Source organism: Lissotriton vulgaris, chromosome 12, assembly GCF_964263255.1.
Source record: "Lissotriton vulgaris chromosome 12, aLisVul1.2, whole genome shotgun sequence".
Taxonomy (NCBI): Eukaryota; Metazoa; Chordata; class Amphibia; order Caudata; family Salamandridae; genus Lissotriton; species Lissotriton vulgaris.
Genome location: NC_141700.1, coordinates 803,793,213 through 803,819,913, shown reverse-complemented (window position 1 = coordinate 803,819,913; position 26,701 = coordinate 803,793,213). Strand labels below are relative to the sequence as shown.

The window sequence follows — 26,701 nt, the reverse complement described above, 5'->3', positions numbered from 1 at the left end:
CCCTCCCCCTCCCCCCCATGTTCCTGCAGCATCACCCCTCCCCCCCATGTTCCTGCAGCATCACCCCTCCCCCCCATGTTCCTGCAGCATCACCCCTCCCCCTCCCCCCCATGTTCCTGCAGCATCACCCCTCCCCCCCATGTTCCTGCAGCATCACCCCTCCCCCCCATGTTCCTGCAGCATCACCCCTCCCCCACCCCCATGTTCCTGCAGCATCACCCCTCCCCCCCCATGTTCCTGCAGCATCACCCCTCCCCCCATGTTCCTGCAGCATCACCCCTCCCCCTCCCCCCCATGTTCCTGCAGCATCACCCCTCCCCCCCATGTTCCTGCAGCATCACCCCTCCCCCTCCCCCCCATGTTCCTGCAGCATCACCCCTCCCCCATGTTCCTGCAGCATCACCCCTCCCCCCCATGTTCCTGCAGCATCACCCCTCCCCCTCCCCCCCATGTTCCTGCAGCATCACCCCTCCCCCCATGTTCCTGCAGCATCACCCCTTCCCCTGCCCCATGTTCCTGCAGCATCACCCCTCCCCCCCCATGTTCCTGCAGCATCACCCCTCCCCCCCATGTTCCTGCAGCATCACCCCTCCCCCACCCCCATGTTCCTGCAGCATCACCCCTCCCCCCCCATGTTCCTGCAGCTTCACCCCCCCTCCCCCCATGTTCCTGCAGCATCACCCCTCCCCCCCATGTTCCTGCAGCATCACCCCTCCCCATGTTCCTGCAGCATCACCCCTCCCCCTCCCCCCCATGTTCCTGCAGCATCACCCCTCCCCCCCATGTTCCTGCAGCATCACCCCTCCCCCATGTTCCTGCAGCATCACCCCTCCCCCCCCATGTTCCTGCAGCATCACCCCTCCCCGCCCCATGTTCCTGCAGCATCACCCCTCCCCCCCATGTTCCTGCAGCATCACCCCTCCCCCCCCATGTTCCTGCAGCATCACCCCTCCCCCCCATGTTCCTGCAGCATCACCCCTCCCCCACCCCCATGTTCCTGCAGCATCACCCCTCCCCCCCCATGTTCCTGCAGCTTCACCCCCCCTCCCCCCATGTTCCTGCAGCATCACCCCTCCCCCCCCCCATGTTCCTGCAGCATCACCCCTCCCCCCCCCATGTTCCTGCAGCATCACCCCTCCCCCCCCATGTTCCTGCAGCATCACTCCTGAGACCCCCCCCCCCCCCCCGCGCATCTGATGGTCCTGACCTATCAAGCCACGTGCAGTGCCGGGGGTGGGGGCCCTGGAGCGCAACCCCCCCCCCCCTGCCCCCCTCCCGCACCGCGGTGGCTATTGTTACGCCACTGCCCCCAGCTGAGGCCCCCCCCCCCCGTATGAGCTCCGCTCAGGGGGGCCGCGGCACCGACCCAGGGAGGGCTCTTTAAAGCTGATGGGGTGAGTGGCAGGTGCCATGGGGGCCAGGGTCGGACCCCCAGGGTGCCAGGACCCCCAGGGCGGCAGGACCCTCAGGGTGCCAGGGCCCCAGGGGTCCACTGCCCACCCCGGTCTTACCTTTACACCCTGAAACATCTGTGCTCTTGGCACACTTGACACTTCCACCGCGCCCAGGACCTCCTGTCCCCGAGGGGAATCACTGACTCCGCCCCAGACCCAGCAGCCTCCTAGTATCCGGCCTCCCTCGGCAGCGGGTCTCGGCTTGTTTCAGGCAGAGGGAGCTGCTGCCCCTGGCCTAGCGCAGGACTGGGACACATGACCCCGACGGGGAAGGGTCATCTGGAAACATCACGGACTCCACCCCAGACCCAGCAGCCTCCTAGCGCAGCTCCCAGCTACTTCCAGCTTGTTTTAGGCATAGCCGGCCCCACCCCCTTAGCTCCAGGCCTTTGTGGGCCCCTCCTCCCGGGGCCCAGTGTGTGCCTTTGTTTGCCCTGCACGTGGCCCTCCCTCTCCCCCGCCTCTTTTGTTCGCACGTGAACCCCTCCCTCTTTTGTGCGCACGTGAACCCCTCCCTCTTTTGTGCGCACGTGCCCCCCCTTTTGTCCGCACGTGCCCCCCCCCCTTTTGTCCGCACGTGGCCCCCCTGCTCCGCACATGGTCTGCTCGCTTCCAGTTTTCACTGCAATAACCTTTGTTTTCCTTCCTGTCCTTTTAGGCTTTGTGGCCAGAGGCGGTCAGCTGCTGCAGCCAGTGTTGGGACCAGGCCGTGGTGACCAGAAGCGCCTCCGGGGCCACGCCAGCGCACACTGTCCGCGGGTTGTCCATGCTGGTTGGAGGTCTCCCTTGGACTCTCCCTGACTGACCATCAGCTGCTGGCCTTCAGTCCTCTGCTAGCCTTCAGAGTTCCAGCAAGATGAGCTACTACCAGAAGCGTCGACCATCCCTTCCGGGTGTTGGCCTGCACAGCTCGCCTAGCTCGGACAGACTAGCTCAGCGGACTGTGGACTCTGTGCTCAATGACCTGGTCCCAGGATGGGCCGCCCCGGATTGTAGACGAGCCTCAATGTCGAGTGAGGAGGACCGGCTGTGGACATTCCAGGACTGGCCGCCCTCCGCACCGGTCTCGCCGCTAGATCTGGCTCGCTCTGGCTTCTTCTACCTGGGGCCTGACGACCGTGTCCAGTGCTTCTCCTGCAGAGGGATTCTGAAGTGCTGGGCCGCAGGGGAGAGCGCCATGTCTGAACACCAGAAGTTCTTCCCAGACTGTCCCTTTGTGCTGGAACGGGAGGTATGCAACCGACCGAGGGGCCAGCCCAGACGCAGGTGTCCAGACTGCACGGATGGGCAAATCGTGGGTCACCTGCGAAATATGTACACTGATGACTCCCCCGCCATGGACCACCCTGCCCACCCCGATATGGATCGGGAATGGGCACGCCTCGCCTCCTTCCGATACTGGCCCCTACATGCAGTGGTACAGCCACAGAAGCTCGCCGAAGCCGGCTTCTTCTACGTAGGTAAGTGGCACCTGCCGGCCTTGACACCTTGGTTGGGCTATAGTTCAACATTATTGCACCACAATCCTTATACATTCCCGTCCTACTGGTTGCATTGACCCATTCTTCACCTCGTCCTCCGCGCTATCATTTTTATACGTGATCCGTCACCTGCTCCCGTTCTTTGTCACTTTGAGTCTTTGTAAAGCGCACAGTCCCCCATGAGGAGATGTGGAGGTGAGTAGGGGCTTTGCGTATACAAAAGATAATTACTTAGGCGATCCATTAAGAAAGCACGCAATCTACCAATGATGGTGGCGCCATGTCGTACGGTTTCCATTTTCTCAGTAGCAAATGTTCATTTGTTGGGCAACATACACGTCTGGATGCTGCCAGATGGATTCTATGCCCCTCCCTCGATGTCGGCCTGCAGACCTGCTAGCTCAGTGCCACCATATGTACCCCTAAACCTGAGTAACAAACGGTTTGGGCAACCTCTACATGACCACCCTGACTCCCCAAGGAATCGTGGTAACCGATCTACAACCTTTTCACTCAGTCACTCGTGCATACCAAGAAAGATGCACCAAGAAGACTCGGAGGCGTTTCAATATTTATTGAATGAACCTCTGGTTCTTGTATAGAATACATGTGGTGCAATGATCAATAGACAGAAGCAGATACATGATTAGCAGTGTGAGCACAGTGAAAAGAATAAACAATTCCATCATTGTGCTGAAACCATGTGTATATACTGGCAGACGTACGGTGTATAGTGTACTCCTCCTACGAAGCGCTCCCTAACCTAGTTGTCTAGTGCGGTGTTCTGTCGGGTATCCCCTACTGGATGATTAAAGTCCCCATCACCTGAGGGTGAGTGTATGCAGGGCCCCTTGCATAGTTGGTAGCAAGAGGCAAGATGGCCGCCAGGCTGCTGTGCTGAGAGGTCGCACTCTCCTTCTCTCTAAGAATGGAATGAAGATAATTCTATGCCACCCATGAAGAAAGGACCTAATGGAGACCGGGCGCTGCTGGTTTGAAAGATTACTACTTAAGAAGGAGCTGCTACGGATTGGGCAGGTTTGGAGACTGCTGAAGGAAGGACTGCTGCACTTCAGTAAAACATATTGGCATATGGCTCCTAAACCACCTACACGTATGGCCAATACAGAAAAAGAAAAGGTAAATGACAGAACAAGAAAACCCCCCGATACTCCGAAGACAGGAGGAGCTGGTAGTGGGAAAGGGGATCCCCTGCCAGCAAGGAGTACAGGAGCGATCAGAAAACTAATTCCTCCGCCAGCAGAGAAATGCAAGAAGAGTGAAATGCGGAAACCGAATGTGATCGGTAAAATAATTAGCATGGCGGGTAAAAGCATCTCACAGCCGGCGAAGGGAGATGAGCAGAAGGCTCGGGACATCGTTATGCGCCAACCCACCGTGGCAGAGATGTTAGCGGGAAAATCCTTGGAGCCAGCATCAGGGTCTGTAGATGCAGGAAACCCGAGCATCTCCCAAAACCAGGACGCCGATACTCCCGATGTTGTGGCTGCTGCAGGAAACGTCCTCGAGGACGCAACTGACTCAAACGCGGAAGACGCGGAAGACGCGAAGCTGGTTGCTAGGCAACGGGCCGAGGCAGCGCGGAGAGAGGCACAGAAGGCTGTAACACCGCAGACGGACGGTGAACATGCAGGAGCTCACGCTGAGGATGAAATGCCAGCGGAAGACAGAGGTAAAGGGGCGAATGTCAGTGGCAAAACTGGGAAAGCTGGTAAAGAGAATACAAACGCCAGGGGAGACACTACAGCAGATATGCTGGGAGCGTTAATGCAGGTAGAGAAAGAAATTAATGAGTCCCGTAAAGTGACTGGTTCCTGGGGGAGCAGAGAAAGTATAGTAAGCTCCACGAAAACAAGCCTTGAGGAGGGGACTAATGTAACTAAGCAGCCCCATGGGGGAGAATGTACATCCCTAGAAGGAGAGGGAGAGTTCTTTTCTGTAAACGAAGACTCTGAGTCACTGTCATCGGCAGAGTCAAGTACAGAGGAAGACGAAGGCACAGAGTCAGGCATAAGCACCTCTGGTAAAGAGTCTACTATGAAAAAGAGGAAACACACTAAAGTAGAGAAACGTCTCCTATGGGATTATTCAGCAACCTCTCAAGTGTACCAGGAGGAAGATATGCATGCTAATAAAGCTGAGAGAACCACAAGTGGCAATCTACCTCCTCCACAAGACCCTTTCCAGACTTTATTCTCAACGCTAAGGCAGATGCAACATGAAGCAAGAACAGAAAGTCGCAGAGCAAGGCAGGCATCAAAGAAAATACAGAATAGCCTAAGGAAGGTTAATAAACTGTACGATGAGCTGGTTGACAGAGTCACAGAGGTGGAGGAGCGGACAGGGAAGCTGGAGGACGACGTGGGGAGCTGGCAAACGTTTAGGACTGAGCATGAGAAAATGACGGAGGATATGCGCTGGAAGATGGAGGATTTCGAGAATCGGCAGAGAAGGAACAATGTCCGCCTTTTGGGTGTGGAGGAAGGGGTTGAGGGGCAGGATGTTAGGCAGTTTGTGATAAATCTTTTGAGGGGCGCATTCCCAGAGTCTCAGTGGCAGTGGGAAACAGAGATACAAAGAGCACACAGGTTCCCCTTTGTATTAAGGAGGGGGGGAGAAGGAGGGGGAGCAGGAAGAGGTGGGCAAAAAAATCAGCCAAGGGCTATACTAGTCTATGTTGGGAATTTTCTGCTTAGGGAAGAAATCCTAGCCAAAGCAAGGCCAGAGAGTAGGAGAACTTTTGAGAATAGTACCTTTTTTGCCAGGCCTGACTTTTGTCATTTTACTGTAGAGAGGAGGTGGAAGATGAGGCAACTGATTGCACCATTTCAGGCTCTTGGTTCTGAGGCGTATTTACTCTACCCTGCTAGATTGAAGGTAATTGTTAGAGGGAAAACCTGGATGTTTAACTCAGAAATCAAAGCAGGAATCTTTCTAGAGGAAATGAAGAAACAAAAGGGAGCATAAGTGCCCGGGGGAGCATAGGATATAAAAGGATCAGTGGGTGACATGAAAAAGTAAATAGCTGGATGAGAGAGGGAAGCGATTTGCGCAACACAAGGCGGGCACACATAGGTCGGCTGACCTATTTGCCTGTGAAGGGGGGGGGATGGGGAGGGGTGAGCAGAGCAGGGGCGGTAGGGGAGGGGGGTGTGGGGGGGGAGAATAACAGTTGGTTACTTATGATTTTGCACATTGATATGGTGGTGGGAGATAGAGGAGATACACAGAGTGGTTTGAGGCTGACAAGGATTGACTGTTTTAGCTGGTATATACACTTGTCAATGCAATGGTATGTAGGATAGCATCAATTAATGTGTGCGGTCTAAACGATTTGAATAAGAGAATGAAGGTAGCTGCATATTTAAAAACTTTGCGGTTGGACTTGATATGTCTGCAGGAAACCCATATTGAGGCGAGTAAGATGTACCTAATGGAACAACTTGGGTTCAGGGTATTGGCCAGTTCTAAACAAGAAACTAGGACTAGAGGAGTGGCAATTTTGGGCAAACACAGGGATATGGTAGTGGGGAAAAAGAAGGAGGATAAATGGGGAAGGTGGGCTATAGCGGAAATTTCCTTTCGGGGACAGAAAATATCATTAGCCACTATCTACGGATCCACTGAAGATGATCCTGAGGTATTTCAGTTTCTTGATGTGGAGCTGGCGCAGTGGCCTGAACCCATTATCTGTTGTGGTGATTTCAATTTACATGACCTAGAAAGTTCATTTACACAGATAGATGCAATTTATAGAGGAAGGAAAAGGAAGGTGTTCAGGGCATTGGCGGACATGGTTAGGAATAATTCTTTGATTGATCCGTGGATAAAGCTACACCCGCATCTTGATGGAAGTACCTTTTTCTCGGCCCCTCATAAAATATTGGTTAGGCTGGACTATTTTCTTATAACTAGTAGTCTGCTACCGGGGGCACAGATTGAGAAACTCCCAAGGGTGGTCTCAGATCACAGTCCAGTAATACTTACCATCGAAAATAACTGCCTACAAAGATCGACTGTACAATGGACGTTTGAGAGGGGACTTTTAAGGGATATTGCATATAAGGAGCACATGTCAAAATGGATTAAAGGGTTTTGGGATATTAATAGGGGGACGGCAGGTGTAGGAGTAGTCTGGGATACATTTAAAGCAGGAATAAGGGGTGAAACACTGAGCTTTGTGTTGAGCAGACAAAAAAGAGAAAGGGTAAGGAGAGAATTGGTAGAGCACAAATTATTAAGGGAGGAGGAGAATCTAAGTAGGTTAATAAGGGATAATAGTCCTTTGGAGGAATGTCTGTTTAAAATAATAGCATTAAAAGCAGAGGCAGTGGAAGGTCTGGCTAGGCAGGCGGTAGATAAGTTTCTATCCAACAAAGAAAAGACATATGAGCTTAGTGAAAAGGTAGGGCGGGTGTTGGCAGTCAGAACTAGGCAGAGAGCAGCCGAAGCAGGAGTAAAGGAAATACGGGATATACAGGGAAATTTGGTTATGGAGACAGATGCAGTAAGAGAGGTATTTAGGAAATTCTATGCAGATTTATATACCCCAGAAGAGGCACCAAGCCTGGGGGAGATTGAGGAGTATCTAGATAACATATCCCCTTCGGCGATCTCAGAAGAGGATAAAGAAACACTGGACAGTCCAATACTGCTAGGAGAGGTGGAGGAAGCTCTGGACAGCCTGCCGAAAGGTAAAGCAACAGGGCCAGACCAAATTCCGCTAGAATTTTATCAGACTTTCAAAAATGAACTATTAGCAGACATGTGCATAATTATACAACAAGCACAGGTAGGAGACACTAGCCCAGAGTCATGGGGGGGGGCTAATATAATAGTAATTTTGAAAAAAGGAAAGCCACCAGAAACGCCAGGATCATACAGACCAATAACATTAATGAATTCGGATATTAAGATATATTCTAAGATTCTAGCGAAGAGACTTGCAGGAGTGATTGAGCAGTTAGTGACCCCTATCCAGCATGGCTTCATACCTGGGAAAGGGACTACGCAACATGTAAGAACTGTAATTACAGTATTTGACCACGCAGAAATACTAGGAGATCCGGTAGCAGCACTTTTTCTCGATGCCGAGAAGGCATTCGATAGGGTGGATTGGAAATACCTTTGGTGTGTAATGAGATGGTGTGGGTTGGGTGAATCCTTTATAAAAGCGATCCAGGTATTATATAAGAATCCGGCAGCGAGGATAAGGGTGAATGGTGGGCTTTCAGATGTAGTAAAAATAGCCAGGGGGACCAGACAGGGATGTCCTTCCTCTCCCCTATTGTTCGCACTATATCTGGAACCCCTGCTACGTAGGTTGGAGGAGAACGTAAGGATACCTCCAATGAAAAGAAATGAAAAGGTGGTAAAGTCCTTAGCCTACGCAGACGACGTGGCAATTTTAACTCCGAACCCTACTCTAGCTATAAAGGAGATAGAGTTAGAGGCTCAGAAATTTGGGAAACTATCAGGGTATAGCTTAAATAGAACTAAGACCCAGATTATTAAAAATAGATATACACCGTGTGTGGATACTAGGGTGGTTGACTCAGCAGTATATTTAGGAGTAACACTAACCGCAAATTTGGAAAAAGTTGTAGAGTTAAATTTGGATCCCCTAATAGGCAAAGTTAAGAAAGACCTTGAAAGAATGAATAACCTGCACCTTTCCCTTATGGGATGCACAAATGTTGTTAAAATGTTAATCTTACCAAAATTTCTATATTTTTTTCGCACTATTCCATTAATTTTTGAAGCCAGATGGTTTAATTTAATAGAAAGGACTCTGAACAGATTTATCTGGGCACATGGAAAGACCCGTAGAGCGTATAGGTACATGACTCTACCGAGAGAGAGAGGGGGATGGGGAGCCCCTGACTTTCGGATGTATCAGATGGCTGCTGCATTACAATACATGCAGGGAATAATTGGGGGTGGAGGAAGTGGGGCAAGGGCTGGGACATTGTCTGCGGAAGTGTATGCCATTATATTGGGGGCAGAGGCAGAAAATAACTTGTTAAATAGAGTAGAATTTGGATATTATAAAAGAACAAGGTTTAAGACCATGATGGCAGCAACTAGAATATGGAATACATTTCTTAAAAGAATGGGAATGGGCAGATATAATAGGTATATAAGGCTCTACAAGAACTGTTCCTTTCCGATGGAAATTTTTGGTGACTTAACAATGTTGGGATGGATGCAGAAAGGGATAGAACAGATTGGGGATATAATAGATGGGGATGGGGTAATCCAGTTCATAGATCTCTGTGCTAAATATGGGATTGAGAGAAAGGACTTCTTTAAATACCTGCAGGTACGGAGTTTTTTATTGCACAAGAAAGGCGGCAGGGAGGGGTTTAATAAAAATGATCTTTTGGAAAAGATAAAAACAGGAGGGGATTGCACAATTAGATCTTTTTATGCAATACTAACCAAAGGAAAGCTGGATGATCTGGAGAAAGTTAGCACTAAGTGGGCTGGAAAGTTGGGAGAGGATGCAGGAAGTTTTCAAGATTCTTTAAACTTGGGATGTACCATCCTGCGCTCTGGACCCTTGCAATCGCAACATTATAAGACGCTATACTCGCTGTATTACACCCCAGCGAGGCTAGCTAAGTGGGGAGGGTCCACTGGAGTTACTTGTCCACGGTGTAATGCAGCAGCTGCTGACATTATCCATATGTTTGCTACTTGCCCTCAGTTATATACCTTGATTCAAAGTATAGAAGATTTTATTAATAACACTCTTGATATAAGAATTAAACTAACGCCTAGGATGATTCTGTTTGGAGTAGATAATCAAGTTGGATTGGTTTATAAGGAATTTATGTTTGTGGCAATGTCAGTACTGAGATTAATAATTGCAAGAGTATGGTTGGACAAGGTACCCCCTGACTTACAGGTATGGCTATCAAATCTGCTAGCTAGTTATAATCTTGAGAGAGCTATATATGCTCGGAAGGGGAAGAGGGGAAGGAGACTGGGGTTGAAAATTTGGGAACCAATAAATATATGGAAAGGGAGGATGGCATAGTAAGTGATGGAGATTTTAGGCTAGGTTTTTCTGCTATATGATTTGGTGTTATAAATGTATTTTTATTTTGTCTTTGATTTGAAAAGCGTCAAACCAGTGATACTCTGTAAAATGTAAAAATGTTCAGTTTTGATTTGTTTTGTAATCTAATGTGCAAGTGTACAAGAAAAAGGGGGAAAAAAAAAAATAAAAAAAAAAAAAAAAAAAAAAAAAAAAAGGAGATGTGGAGGTGAGTAGGGGCTTTGCGTATACAAAAGATAATTACTTAGGCGATCCATTAAGAAAGCACGCAATCTACCAATGATGGTGGCGCCATGTCGTACGGTTTCCATTTTCTCAGTAGCAAATGTTCATTTGTTGGGCAACATACACGTCTGGATGCTGCCAGATGGATTCTATGCCCCTCCCTCGATGTCGGCCTGCAGACCTGCTAGCTCAGTGCCACCATATGTACCCCTAAACCTGAGTAACAAACGGTTTGGGCAACCTCTACATGACCACCCTGACTCCCCAAGGAATCGTGGTAACCGATCTACAACCTTTTCACTCAGTCACTCGTGCATACCAAGAAAGATGCACCAAGAAGACTCGGAGGCGTTTCAATATTTATTGAATGAACCTCTGGTTCTTGTATAGAATACATGTGGTGCAATGATCAATAGACAGAAGCAGATACATGATTAGCAGTGTGAGCACAGTGAAAAGAATAAACAATTCCATCATTGTGCTGAAACCATGTGTATATACTGGCAGACGTACGGTGTATAGTGTACTCCTCCTACGAAGCGCTCCCTAACCTAGTTGTCTAGTGCGGTGTTCTGTCGGGTATCCCCTACTGGATGATTAAAGTCCCCATCACCTGAGGGTGAGTGTATGCAGGGCCCCTTCTTGGTCGTGCATTGGACGCCCCCCCCTCGCAGGGGTAAACGGGAACAGCTGTGCTGGGATTACGAAGACCTCGCAGTGATAGAGTGCGCCTCCGATTTGAACACAGAAATGCCTGTGTGTATATATATATAATCCATGCTTCCGTGTTGAAGCCCCAGCCAGGCTGTCATTGTTTACCCTCCTGTGATGGCTATGGATGAATAACAAACATTTGCACAATGTATGATCCGGCCTTGCACTAAATTTTCATACTTACAAGTGGAAATGTAAGCAATAAGATTTCAGAGAAACTAGTCCTGCCCGGTCACGCGTCAAATGGTTCAATTCATTGTGTAGGAAGGAATGTAACTCAAACATGCATGTGAAACGGCAGTGATTCCTCCCCCTCCTCTTGGGTCTGGCGGCTGTTATGCGCGGATTGCACTCTTCTGGTGAGTTGCTTGGTGATTCCCGGTGTATGCGTTCCCGTAGTTCAACTTGCTGGTGACCTCGTCATGAGTGATCGTTTTTCTAGTGTTGCTTGGGACCCCTTTGAAGATGCATAGACGGTGTAGATTTGTGTGAAGCCCTGGCCAGTTTCCTATTTATTATTTCAGAATTCTGGGCTTGTGTGCTGGCTGTGGATCTGACTTCGGAAGGCCGCCTTTTGGAGTCCCGTGGTGAGGTGTTCTTGCTGAAGATCACTACTTCGGTCTTGTCTGTGCTGAGCTTGAGATGTTTCATCCAGTTAGTGACTTCCGGTGTGCAGGTGCTGTTGGTGGTCCTATCTGAGAGGGCGCGTATGAGTTGCATATCATTGGAGAAGGAGAGTATGTTGGTGCGCACAGATGGCATTGGTCAGAGGGATCATGTATGCGTTGAGGAGGGTGGGGCTGAGCCCTGAACCTTGAGGCACTCCACCGATCAGTGTGTGGGCTTCCGAGGAGTAAGGTGCCTGGCTGGCATCCTATGCTCTATCCGTTAGAAAGGAGCAGATCAGCGGAGAGTGGGTCCTTGGTGCCAATCTCATGCAGGTGCCGGATGAGGGTGGGAAGTGGGACTGTCGAAAGCTCCCTTCTCCCTTTGCTCACACTTCACTCTCTCTCCCTTCTTACTGTTCTCTGTTCTGCTCCATCACTATAGCACAACTTATGTCCTTTCCTGAGGGTTGAACTACCAACCTAGTGACAAATTTGAAGTGTTTGTAAGCAGTAACAAATGTAATCCCTTCCAAGACTGCCCAGGGTCGTGGCTAGAGGGTGGTCAGGATTGTCGCTATTAACTGCACCTTTGACATTGTCAATAACATTCTCACCTTCTTTCATCACCTGCGTATTCTGTAATTTTACTATGGAATGCTCTGGCTCTGTTCCTACATTTTTGTCAATACGTAAACGTTTATTCGAAAAACCTGTGAGCCTCACCTATGTATTCAACAGTATCTGTTTCGAGGGCCGTTCTTTTCCACATCACCTTTTGCGGCTTCAAACGCCGTCTGCCATAAACGCCTGTGTTTTTTTTCCTTTGAAAAATAAGTTCTGGAGCCGGTTAGAATCCCCCCCTCTTCCCCTCCTCGCCTGTTCAAACTGCTCCCCTGCCTCATCGATTTCCCCTTCCTCCAAAGATTCAGACCCTTCCTCGGCCCAACTGCTGCTTACCACTCCTGTACCTTGTTCTCTTCCTACTCTCTTGCTACCACTCGGAAGCTCCCCATCACCTATTCCCCCATCATAAACATTCCAATTAATAGCTTTAGCATAATATGCTGCTCTTTTTTGATCCATCGGAGCAGGACATTTCGCTTGAACATTTTGCCTGTTTTGACCTCGTGCGTTGCAAGCCACCAAAGACCTGTTCACCACTTCTTTACTGCCCTTTATTGTGTTTGGCAGCATCTCTCCCTCGTGGGGTTGCAAAGCGCTGGACTTTGTAACCTCTGGACTTCTTGCGGTTTTTAAATTAAGTAATCTACTCTCGTTATGTATTTCCTTAGGAATCCATACCCATTGACCCTCTGTTTCTAAATTGTTAATATCATTTCCTATACTTGTAATTTTAGAGCCGAGTGCATTATTCTCATTATCCCTCCTTCTCCAATTCCACTCACCTTGACTTATTTGCATTCACCTCCACTTTTTGTTTGCACACATTTACAGCCACTTTGTTCCGTAATGGTGTAGTTTTTATTTTTTAATATTCTGTCAACAGACTCACTTGACACTATTGGTGATCAACACGTTTCAGCCTTAGACTCCTCTTGTTCATACATTGATTTTAAATTGTCTCTTTCCAAATATAAATATCTTTTTAGGTCGAGCCTAGAGCAGCGCATGCACTGTCTGCCTGACTTTTAGTAAGGGGGCTTCAAAAAGCTCACCACACACTTGTGCGTGTGGTTTTGTTTTCCTCATTTTTCTCACAGGCTACTGGGCTTTGCGTGCGTCTTTCTAAGCTATCCAGGCTGAAGAAGGCTGATAGCCAGAAACCGGTCCTTGCATGCTTGATTCCGGTCTAGGAAAGACATGGCTTGGTAGTTCGGGCTGGACTGTTCCCATGAGGCACAGGGTCAAAGCTGATTTGCATATAGCCATTGTCTGACCTAGGGTGGTGTGGAGTGCAAGGTGAAAGCTCAAGATAAAGACCTTGTGTTGGTGGGTTTAGGAAGGTTGTCATGGGGGGAGGGGGGGGGGAGTATCTTACATATTGCGCACTTCACCCGATTTGCATCTTTTTGACTTCGTTGTAAAATGGTTATCCTGTCCTCATCCCAAACACGAATGAGTTAAATTGTGGAAGGACCCAGATACCACTCAGTGGTCCCTGTCTTTGCACACAATGAAATGGTATATTTCTATGCCCATGTTCATTGGTCCACCTCAGTCTCCCCACAAATTGGTCAATCTCCTTCACAGGCAGTGTATGTATAAATTGTCTCGTGGTCACCCATTGGGCCATCCAAGTGTTTTATCTTACTGGTTGGCTCAATGCCGCCTTGCTCATTGGTTCATTCCTTGTAGACTGTTGGCAGGGCTTTAAGTGGGATTTAAAAACTGGGGGGTCTCAAAGGGGCGTGGCCATTGTAATTAAGGGTGTGGCTTAAATGCATGTACGCTAAAAATCTGTGCTTAGCATAGTGTCGCCCGACTTGTGTTTTGCTCTTTTTGACATTGCATCCAGATATTTCATACAACAAGTAATGGCATACCTTGTCAGGACTATTGGCTTTGTCAATGGTTGTTAGTTGCATAAGATAAATACCCAGCAACTATGGCTTGTATATAATATTGAAAAAGCTCCCACTTAAAGCCCTGGTGATACCATGACAATGTTGCTGCGCCTGAGTTTCAAAAAGAGAAGGGAAATCCAAAGAGAAAAGGACTCTCTCTAAAGGATTTCCCTTCCCCTACAATGCTCACCCGGCATGACGTCATGCTGTAACTTCTCCAATAGTGAGTAGTGTGAGCAGCGCACATCAATGTGTCTGCTGTCACTGCAGTCCAGAAAACAAGCATTGACCTAGCCAATAGGTCTTGCCTTTGGGACCTTATAAGTGTTTAGCCATGCAACAGTTGATGTTGTTGCACCAAGGATATTGTGCTGGATAACTAAACACTTATAAGGGCCCAAAGGCGAAACCTATTGGCGATGTCAAAGTTGGTTTCTCTTTGAAAGACTCATTAGGTCTCACTGAACCAACGCGCATGCGTTGTTCAGCAAGAGTATAGAAAGGGCACCCAAAAAATGCTCCCAAAGTGCGGATCGGACACAGTTCATGTGCGCCGGGCGCGCGCACACCACCTGTTCGCCTGCAGCCTTGAGCAATTTCGCGGCCGCTTTGATGTTCTCAAAGAGCCGCTCGGCCACTGAGAACATCAAAGCGGCCGCGAAAGTGCTCACTACTTGACACCCCCTCCCCAGCTCTTGTTCACTTTTCCTCTCAAACAGTCCGACTTCTGCAGACCAACTTTTCCTTTATTCTTCTGCTCTATTATTGGTTAGTTACTTCTGGTGTATTGCAGTTCTGTGAAACAATATGGACGCGTTATAGGCACCTTTTTGTTCTGGGAAAAAAAATTACTATTGATTGAGGTGAATTATATGTCCTGTTTTTCCTGTGCACCTAAGCCTCTTAAAATAAGCCGTCTAGTCTAGTGGCTAAATTACAACTATAGACTGAGAAGATAAGAGTTTTAATGTCAGCATGTCTTGCTGGGCACACTGTGTGATCTTGGGCATATCTATTTGTTTGCCTGTCTTAGTTCTAAAATCAGCAAACATTAACGAGCATGTAGAAATGGCCTACACAAACAACTGAATATTTTCATTACTGGATGGTACCCACCACATCCACCACCATCGCATCCACCAACACCACCACCATGTCCACCCCCACCATGTCCAGCACCACCACAACCACCTCCACCATGACATCATCCACCATCACCACGTCCACCACTACCACGTCCACCACTACCATGTCCACCACCACCATGTCCAACACCACCATGTCCAACACCACAACCACTACCACGTCCACTACCACCACGTCCACCACCAACACCAGCATGACCACCACCATGTCCAACACCACCACCACCATGTGCACCACCACCACGTCCACCACCACGTCCACCACCACCACGTCCACCACCACCACGTCCACAACCACCACCACAACCACCACCAGTACGTCCACCACCAGTACGTCCACCACCATGTCCACCACAATCACATCCACAACCACCACCACAACATCCACCACAACCACCACCACAACATCCACCACCACGTCCTCCACCACCACACCCACAACCTCCACCACCACCACACCCACAACCTCCACCACCACCACCACACCCACAACCACCACCACCTCATCCATCACCACCATGTCCACAATCACCACACCCACCACCACGTCCACCACCACATCCACCACATCCACCACCACTACGTCCACCACCACCACGTCAACCACCACACCCACCACCACATCCACCACATCCACCACCACCACATCCACCACCACCCCATCCACCACCACCACAACCACCACACCCACCACGACTACGTCCACCACCACGATGACACCACCACCATGTCCAGCACCACCACGTCCACCACCAACACACCCACCTCCACCACCATGTCCACCACCATTACCACCACCACATCCATCACCACCACATCCACCACCACCACCACATCCACCACCACCACATCCACCACCGCCACCACCACAAGGCCACCTCACTCTATCTGTCGCCCTCACTCTATCTATCTGTCTCCCTCACTCTATATATCAGTCTCCCTCACTCTATCGATCTGTCGCCCTCACTCTATCCATCGGTCGCCCTCACTCTATTGATCCGTCGCCCTCACTCTATCGATCTGTCGCCCTCACTCTATCGATCTGTCGCCCTCACTCTATCGATCTGTCGCCCTCACTCTATCGATCTATTGCCCTCACTCTATCGATCTATTGCCCTCACTCTATCTATCTATTGCCCTCACTTTATCTATCGCCCTCACTTTATCTATCGCCCTCACTTTATCTATCGCCCTCACTTTATCTATCGCCCTCACTCTTTATCTATCGCCCTCACTTTATCTATCACCCTCAATTTATCTGTCGCCCTCAATCTGTCGCCCTCATTCTATCTATCGCCCTCACAATATCTATCGCCCCATCGCCCTCACTGTATCTATCGCCCTCATTTTATCTATCTGTCTATCTATCGCCCTCCCTCTATCTATCGCATCACTCAGCACCACCACAGCATCACTCAGCGACACCAGAACATGACGATGCGCTACCACAGCATCACTGACGCCACAGCATCATTCATCGCCACTACAACATCACTCAGCGCCACCACAGCATCAATCTGTGCAAACATTCAACAACAACTCTTTCAAATATGTTCTCTCAATGTTTCAAGGTTTATTACAAATGTCACAAAAAGATGTTAATATTTCACTTCTGTTGGATTTTCGTCACAATAAAATACACTGAACATAATCTTCACAAAAGTTATTTACAAAAGTTTCAGCTATTGCCATTATAAATCACAATAGCTTTTATTTAAGTATTAATTATTAAAAATAAAAAAAAACATAGTTATTTGTAATATCAATACATCTAAGGCACGTAAATACAACACATATTGCATTACAAATGCTAAAGGTGTCACATTTGTGAAAGTTAAAACTATTGGCATTGAAAATAACAAAGCTATTAATTTAGCCATTTTGAAAACCAACACACAAATAAAAAATGTGTCATTTACAAGACCGATAGATCAAACTTTTCTAATGCGAGACCTATTGCATTGCAAATGCTTGTTTTTTAGTTGAATTGCTCACAATGTCCACCAGGTGGGGAAGTTGAGGTAATTTGCAGTTCTCCTATATGCTGTATGGAGGCCTGTCTCCTTTAAAACTTCTCTTCTTATACATGGAGCTTGTTTCATCACCTGTGATCTGCCCCTGTCTCTTAGAGGCCTTTAGAACATTTCTGGCAGCCAAGGTATGTGCAGTGCTTCATCTCGTGCTTGTGCTTATTTTAAACTTTCTTGTGCCTTTAGTCCCATCCAGTGATGGGACCGGAGCCTTCATTTGATGTCCAGGCATTGACAGCAGCTGACACGCCGCGTGCTGCCTTCCTTGCGTGTTTTTCGAAGCTCACCCATGCCTCAGGGCACACTGGTGACTGTTAAATCATCCCTGCCTGCCTCACAAAAGATACGAAAGCTGCAGCATCCATACTATCCGCCCGAAGCTACCGGGGGTGGACAGTCTGTGATTGGTACCCCCAGGAGCCCTCACTACAAAAGCATCCCCTGCTCCGAGGCACTGCCACAAAGCGTGCAGAGCTCCATAGGCCCCTTTGTTTCTTCACCCCGAGGGTTTGCCATGATGAGCTGCTCGGCGGGAGCGGTGCCGTGCTCCTCCATGCCCTTTAGGCCGCCCCGTGTGCTCAGACCGCATGAACTTCTCTGGGCACCTTTGCCTTTCCCAGGTTGTCTGAATTTTTCATGGAAAAAGTAAGATTAGCCGAAAACGCTCCTAGTTAACGCTGCTTTGTTTAAGGAGGTTATCTGCGTGGTGGGAGGTCGAGGAGTTGGTGCCCCCTTTGCCCGTCCCAACCCCACCTGCAGGTACCCATGGGCATCCGCCAGTACCAGACTGCTTGACACCCGACTGGCTGTTGCCCTGCTCTTTCAGAGACCTTTGCGGGCTGGTGAGTCTTACCTTTCCGCCAGCTCTCTGGTATGAACATGGTGGGGCTGCCTGAACCTTACGAGCCTCGTTGGACTAGAGCAAGAATCTCAACACGCCTTGTCCACGAGGGCTGAATCCACGCCAGCTTTTAAGGACAGCCGCATGAGATAAGTTTGTATTAGTGTAAAGAATACCTTTACTTGGCCGTGGGGTTTGTAATGTCCTGCGGGACATGTTCTAGTGCTCCGCAGGAAGTTGGACTTCCCGCCACTCCTTTGAGGGCTGGACACACTGCACCCCCACACCCATCCATCACGGGTGTCACGAGTGACGTGACCCCGCACATAAAAGGGCCCGGGTGCACGGGCTCGAGGCCAGTTACTGCTATACTGACCCTAGTGTCCCTGTCCATCATTGCCGTGATGTGGGCCTGAGGCCCAACACCACAGGGTTAATCTGAAAATCAGCATGGACACTGCACTCCATGGTACATTAGCGGGACGCCCCGGGGCTAGGGGCGCACCTGGAAGACTCACAGTGCAGAGATTGAAAAGACTGACACGCAGTGAAGTCATCGACCTTTCCTATAAAGTGCCTACATTTTTTGTGCAAAACAACATTATCCGTATGTGCCAAACATAAACAATTATACCCATATATATTTTGATAAAAATCACAAATTAATCAAATTCAGTTTTCAGCATTGCATAGCTCCGAAATATTGAGCGTTCCCCTTACTTATTCATGCATATTCACATGCCTCAAATTACTGGAATCAATTCATGTATCCTCGCACCAAGCAAGAATCTAAGAACACAACATTTTATAAAGTGCAAATGCGCAAAGGACGGTAAATATATATCACTATTGATAAAGATTCATAACCTCAGACCATTATAAATAGAAGTATAAAATATACTTTCTAAAAAACCATGTCTAAAATCTGACCATAAATATCCTAATTAAATATACAAAATACATATATCATTAGTCCTAAAATTTGCCTTTAAATAAGTATTTGATGACTCATGTTTAAAAAACAGTACTACTCCAGGAGATACAAAGAAAATCATTCCACAAAGTCCAGTTTGCCACATCATGTCTAAAATATACCCTTCAATCATTTCATAGAAACGTGTACAGATCCTCGCTATTATTGAGACCCCTGGGGTGCTTGGAATCAAATTCTAAAATGTACATGTTTTCCAACCTTCTTAGTTTTGATTCTTTATCCCCTCCTCTTTTTTGGGGGCCTACTGCGTCTATGACGTAATATTTTAGGTGTTTGAGCTCATTGTTATGAATCAACTTAAAATGTCTTGCAACAGGATAGCTATCATCACTGTTTACAATTGCACGTATGTGCTGAAGGATTCTCTTGTGCGCTTGCAGCTTAGTGCTGCCAATATATTTCAAATTGCAGCTACATGTCAATACATACACAGCATATTCCGATTTGCACGTAAGATGTTGCTCTATACTGCAAGGCTTGATGTTAAATGCCGTAGTTTAACTAATAGTATTGACGCCATATTGGCAAGCTTTACACGCCACACATTTAGAAAAATCCCTTCCTTGCTGTTAGCCACGTGGTATCCATAACCGGACCTGACCCCCCACCGGCCGCACCTGAGACTGTTTGCTCAGGGCTGAGCGAGAAAGAATCATGCAGCCACAGCATTAGGAGTCGTGGCAGCCATGGTGACGGGGCTGGCAGTCCATCCATCCAACTACACAGGGCACCTTTTTTTCAACGAGGAATGCAGGTTCTTTTGTGGCTGGAGTGACGCTGTCTCTGTGCCCTGAGTGAACCACGATACCCTGCACCTGTGCCCGGTGGTTTGTGTGGGTCTGTAATCACATGACCTTCATTTGAGGGCCTAGCTGGCTCCAATAAAACAATTTCAAGGTCCTAAAAGGTCATTGCGCTGGCAGAAACATTTTAATCTTAATATTGAGTTGGCCGCCATTTTATTGTCGGGAGACTCACAACTTTGAAAGGTTGAGACCAATGGCCCCTTAAATTCTGGTGGTACCATAGTGTGTTTAAGGTTCAAAAGAATGACACCGCTAGTGCACAACTGTAAAAACTGCACCGAACAAAAGTCAACATCACAGCCTTTGTAGTGTTTGGAACTGGCTTAAAAAAACACCCTGACCGCCTAGACCCCTGCTCCACATTTCACTAAACTTTGGTTATCAGAGATCACATCCCAGCCCACACTTTCTATGTGTCTGTGCATTCAAGTAATCTTTCGATGGGGGTAGGCCCCTTTAAAAGGGTGCAGGGTTATAAATGCAAGCCGTAGAGACTGGCAGAATGGCTTCAGCTCAGCTGATGAGTTCACATCAGTAGACAGATGCACATTTTATTTCAACTTACTTTTTAGTACATTACTAGTGCACAGTACTTTTCAGGAGCCCTGAGCCGCGCGACATAGTTGAAGTCGCAGTTAACTCGCTGGTGACGGTGGAGTGACTCTTGTCAGTGGTGACGGAGATAGTGTCCCTCATAGTTGAAATGTCACTCATAATTGCACTGAAATTCTGAAAATGTCACACTTAGCAATCTGAAACCTTGGCAGCTGTGGGAGTGCTGGCGATTTGCAGCAGAACAACCCCTGCGGCCGGGGCCCTGGCACCACTGTGGACTCTACACACGACCGACTAGAGCCTGAGGGAGGAGCTACAAACGGTTGTCATAAGGGGAGGAAAGGATCTTTGAGCGGTGAACCTCCTCGTTTTGGGGTTTCAAACTGCCCCTGAAAATTACCCCAAAAGAGTTCTTTTCACCGGGCTCCATTCCCAACTTCCTCAGACCAAGTGCCTCTAGTTTCAGCCGCAGCGAATCGAGAATAGGCGAGGTTGGGATCTTTAGTTGCCGCAGTTTGCTCCTGTCCTTGCTCGACTCTGTATGGTTTGAAGAGGACAGTGCTCTGCTTCCCCATTCCCAAGATATTAATGGGCGTTTAGTCGTATAACAAAGTATTAAAGCTTCCTTCATACACGAGTCCTAATTCACTTCTTCTGTCCGGATGATGGTCGCGTCCATTGCTTGAACGTGGGAACAAGTCCTTTTCACCTAAAAGTCGAATATTATTAAAGCTGATTTAAGAATAAGGCAATCATTATTTGGGAAACCCATAGAAAGAGTAACACCATCACAGTGAGAGTATAACACCATCACAGTGAGAGTATAACACCATCACAGTGAGAGTATAACACCATCACAGTGAGGGTATAACACCATCACAGTGAGGGTATAACACCATCACAGTGAGAGTATAACACCATCACAGTGAGGGTATAACACCATCACAGTGAGGGTATAACACCATCACAGTGAGGGTATAACACCATCACAGTGAGAGTATAACACCATCACAGTGAGAGTATAACACCATCACAGTGAGGGTATAACACCATCACAGTGAGAGTATAACACCATCACAGTGAGGGTATAAGACCATCACAGTGAGGGTATAACACCATCACAGTGAGAGTATAACACCATCACAGTGAGAGTATAACACCATCACAGTGAGGGTATAAAGGAGTCTGGGCCATTCCCTGAAACAGGACATGTAGAATAAAAGCAAAAAATTGGGCATAGGATATCTGAATCCATTTTGTTATATATTAAAGGAAAGTAATAGAAATAAACCAAAGATTCTGTGGTAGAAATGCGGTTGGCCCATTGCCATCACAGATGAGGCCGGGAGTCAAGTTTGAGTGAGTAAAGGATACATCCTGTATTTTGTCAAACAAATTCCAGAGCAAATACGCACCCCCTCCCCCACTACCCTCCATGGGCGCCAATCTGAGAGATAGCCCCGGGTGCCAGAAGCTCTAGCTACGCCACTGGCCGCAGTCCAGGGGCGGATTGGCACTGCGGGCTCTCTGGCATGGGCCGAAGGGCCGGTGTCTCAGTGCCCTTTGTGGGCCGGTTTCCCCCCCCTTTACCAGTCCACAGAGAGCACTGATAGGGAGAGGGAAGCAACTTCGCTGTGCGGCCGGCCGAGTGATGATCAGCTGTGGCCTCTCCTTGACCCTTGCCCTGCCAAGCAATCACGCTGAGGGTGGGCTGCGGAGGGGTGATTGTGTGCCAGAATCGGCCTCCCTGGGGGCCAGGTGTTGCTCAGGCCTATGAGCCATTTTCACCTCGGCCCCCCTGGGGCCCACGCAGCCCAGAAACAGTGCTCGCATTAGCCCTCGCCCACAGCCCTTCATTCAGGGCGTAGTGGGCGAGGAAGAATGGGTCTCACTATGGGGGCCAGGTGATATGGGGAACTCGCACCATCTTCACCTTGGCGCCCACTCCCGTGGATGGCCCAGAAGCTGTGATTTTGCTTTAGCCCCTCCCCTGCCACGCCATTGCCATGAGGCAGTAAAGGGCTCAGAAGGGCTGAGTAATTTACAAATAGCGGGGACCTCGCTGTTTTCAGATGCTTCTGCGCTGGAGGGCTGGGGAATAATTTTTTAAGAGAAAGTGATTTCACCGTTTTCAGATGCTCCTGCGCTGGTGGGCTGGGAATCATTTGGTAATTGAAAGGGGCTCGGCTGTTTTTCAGTTGCTCAGCTTGTAGGACATTGTCACCTTGGCCCTTCGTCCTTTCCAAGAACAATGTCCTCCCACTTACATTCCTTGGGCCTCATTTATGACTTTTTGCCGTAGGGAAGCGCAGCAGGCCTTCCTGCTGCGCTTCCCTACGGCAAAAGAAAAGGATACGGCGCATTCCTGTCCTTTCCCCCTGCGCCAGCACACAATGGGCTGCCAGCGCAGGCACCCTTGCACAATGGTGCAAGGGTGTGCCTGCGTTGCGGGGAAGATTATTTTTGTACAGGAAGGGACACCTTTCTGTACAAAAATAATCACAAGAGGCTTTTCCTCTTTCTATGTGTGCTGTAGAATTCAGCACACTTAGAAAAAGGAAATACGAGGAGAAATAAAGGCATTTCTCCCTGTTGCGCCTCCCTTACGCCTCCCCTGGGGAGGCGTAAGCTTTTGGCACTGGTTCAGATTTACGATTTCTCGTAAATCTGGGGCAGTGTCAAAAGGCCATGGATGTTGCTGGGATCGCCCTCAGCAACACCCATTGCACGCCCCTTTAACGCAGAACACTGCGTTAAAGGGACTGATATTTATCATGCAGAATTAAGACAAAAAAGTGGCGTAGTGCTGCCTGATAAATACCACGCAGGCTTCTGCGCCACGGAACTTCTTGAAAAGTGAAGTTCCGATGGCGCAAGGGGCCTCATAAATGAGGCCCCTTGTGTGTTTCATGAAAGGGCACGCCCGCGAATGTGGGCCACTCCTGCGAATGTGGGCCACTCCCACGAATGTGGGCCACTCCTGCGAATGTGGGCCACTCCCCGCAAATGTAGGTCACTTTTTTCATCAGTGCCCGGGCCAAATTGTGATCCCAGTCCGACCCTGGGCCGGACCAGGGAACGGGCAGTTTGGACGGCCAGATTTTTCGGATTGCCCCTGTGTCCCTGAACTCGTCCGCGGGCTGATATTCACCTGAAAGAACTGCATGCAAGGCTTGTTGTTGCATCAAGACGTCGCACAAGATATACCCCAAATATCTCGGGGAAAACATGGCGGCCGCCGGTTAGGACAGGTCGCGTCTCTCATACGGAGCTCCTGAAAGCCCAGGGATCGGAAGGCTAGTCGGCAGAATCGGCGGATTTTTCTGAACGAGAATTGGTCTGAAGGATCTGACCCCTCCTCACCCCTCCCCACTGATCTCACTCAACGTCTACCTGGTTTTTCCATCGGCATCAGCATCGGCGTTGGCTTTGGTTGTTTTCCTGGCAGCCGGGTGTCCCTCTCGCGGCAGGAGCCGTTGAACAACAGAGCTCCGTGAGAGGCAAGGTTCAGGCTCCACCCGCTCCACCCGCTCAAGCACGCCCTGCCGCCGGCTGCTTTGTCAGCCTGCCGCCGGCCGCTTTGTCAGCCGGTAAGCTGTCTTCGGAAGGATTACCGTGGCGGTCGGGAAAGGAAAAACTGCAAAAGACCCTGACAGGCTTCTCGGTATCCTACGAGGGGGGGGCGGGCAGCTGTCAGCTGTTTACAGGAGGTTATAGGATTGCCGTGGCGGTCGGGAGAAACTGCACAGACCCTGACACAGGCTTCCTGGTATCCCGCGAGGGAGAGAGAGTAGAGAGTGCAGACAGAGGCTTCTGCGCAGTCACATTCAAAAACATTCGAAAACACATTTGAAAGCACTTTCCTTGGGTGGGTGTGTATGGATGTGCGGGTTCGTGGTTCCACCTTCCGCCTCACTTTCCCGGTGGGCAGAGGCAGCCGTGGAGCTGCGAAGGAGCCGCAGAGCGGCTGCTCGCGGTGATCTTAGCGGCCTCCGTCCTTCATTAAAGTGCCAAAACTTAACTAAAGGAGCTCAGTCCGGTGGTGCTTCCAACGAGGATAAAAGCCAGAGGACCCGTCGCCTTAAACCCAAATCCAGGACCAGGGCAGCACCAGTGGAGGAAGGAGGAAAGGCAGGAGAAGCACTCGTCCAGGCATTACCTCCAAGTAAGGTGTTGGGGCAGGGGTGTGAGGGTGCTAAGGGTGGCAAAGGTGGAGAAGAGATACTGACATTAAACCCCCTCACTGATACTGATATTGTTACTAAAGTGGGTCCTAACCCCGGTAACGCTAAGGAGGGGGCTAAAAATTTAGAGAGCGCTTTCAGTGAAAATATTCAGGGCCCTTCTATCTTTGTTTTTTCCGGGACCCACTCCGCTAATTCCACTAATTCCGCTACTACAGCTACAGCTACCGCAGCTATAGCTCCTCGGCTGTCTGTTCTAAAAGGGTTAAAAGACTTAAAACTTGGCACCAAACCAAAAACCAAAAACACCAAAAACAGTGGAGTGAGGCTCACCCCCTCACTCAGATCATACTTTAAGGTGTTGCCTCAGGTCCTAGAAATCTCCAGTAGATCTCAAGAGGGGGCCATAAATATGGGCGATACAGATGATACCCAAGGATCTGCCGCAGTGGATGTGGTGGCTGTGGATGTGGAAGTAGATTCAGGGGTTCCTGTCCAAAATACCTCGGAGGAGGTTGGGTTTTCAGCCCCCCTGGTCAAGGTGGGTGAGTCCCTAGAGTTACAGGAGAAGATTTCATTGGAAGACTTATTACATGAAATCAAAAGCGGGTTCACTGAGTCCAAGCGCAACCAGCAGGAGATTAAAGCGGCGTTTGATGCCCTGAATAAGAGAGTTGATCTTCTCTCTGAGAGGACAGATACTCTTGAAAGTACGGTAACTGAATTAAAAGCTAAATTAGACTCTGCTAATGAGAAGATTTACTACTTAAAACGTGATGGAAACGCAACAAAGGAGAGAGTGGAATCTTTGGAGAATTACTCACGGAGGAACAACGTTAGAATTCTGAAAGTTCCAGAAGGAAAAGAGGGGAGTGAAATGAAAAAATATGTTGCTTCCTTGCTTAAAGAGTCCTTGAATCTGGAGGAGTCCGTGGAGGAGCTGGAAAAAGATATTCAACGAGCTCACAGAGATCCTTTCCGCTTAAAACAGGGGAGGTCTAAACCAAGGAAGATTCTAGTCAATTTCTTAACTTATTCCGTCAAGGAGAAGATACTGAATTTAGCTCTAAAATCGACTGCTTTAAAAGCTCCAGACTTCTCTTTTGTTGTAAGATCCGACCTATCTAGATCTACTCTTGACAGACAATGGGAGTTAGGCCAGAAAATGGAGAAGTTTAGGGCTCTGGGAGCCACTGTCCAGATGAGGTTCCCTGCTTTCTTGAGGGTCATGTATAATAATAAAATGCACAATATTCACTCCCCATTCGAGGCAGATGAACTTCTGACATCTATTTATGACCATCAACAGGGGAACATCTAGTGGTCAATACAGTAGGGACACATTGAGATAAACAATATGGTAAGGGGAAAAGAGGGGAGAAGATGGGGGAAAAAAAAAAATATATATATATATTTTTTTATTTTTTATTTGTTTATCATGAAAGAATAACAGCACATTACAATGTACGAGGAGCCCTTCGCCTACAACCCTTCACGGGCCGGCAGTGGACTGCCTCGCCACAATCATGACACTTACATGTAGCAAGCAGAAGGACCTATAGATCAAGGTTTAGGTCTCGGTAGCAATACGGATCAAGCAGGGCTACTCCCGCCCGCTAGTCCTGTCTGCGTTGCGATGTGCATTGCGTGTATATAAACAACACCGTACATTTTTATCATTTTCTCCCAACCAAAATCCCATCCCATGAACCCCCCCCCTCCGCAACTGGTCCCATGTGAGTGCTTCTCGTGTGTGGTAGTGTGCGTCCCGGTGGCGTGTTATGGCTCGTGCCACTCTCAACCTCCCAGCATCCCAGCAGGAGCCTCCCAATGTCGCACACAGGCAGGGGTGTAATAGCCTCTCCCATCCAGTGATATACTATAGTGTAGTGTACAGCCCTATCCGGGCTCCATGCGTAGGTCACTGTCTTGGTCTTCCCCCTCCCCCTCTGTGGATGCATCCCCGTCTATTCTGGAGGTTAGGTAAGTCTGGTATAGCCCCCAGAAGTTTTTGGGGCGGCTTCGGGGCGGGAGGAGCTCACTGTATGCGTCTGC

General features: G+C 48.9%; 2 protein-coding genes across 3 annotated transcripts in view; both read left to right on the top strand.

Annotated features, from left to right (window-relative positions):
* The window catches only part of LOC147678795 (baculoviral IAP repeat-containing protein 7-B-like), a 135,037-nt gene that overhangs the window by 84,169 nt on the left and 24,167 nt on the right, over positions 1-26,701 (top strand). The gene's annotated exons all lie outside the window — the stretch shown is intronic.
* Positions 2,161-26,701, top strand: part of LOC147678794 (baculoviral IAP repeat-containing protein 7-B-like) — a 48,714-nt gene continuing 24,173 nt past the window's right edge. For both annotated transcript variants that reach the window (XM_086946638.1, XM_086946639.1), the window contains exon 1: positions 2,161-2,914. In XM_086946638.1, the coding sequence (XP_086802764.1) occupies positions 2,311-2,914 (604 nt within the window). In that variant the 5' untranslated portion in view covers positions 2,161-2,310. The remainder of the gene's footprint in view (positions 2,915-26,701) is intronic.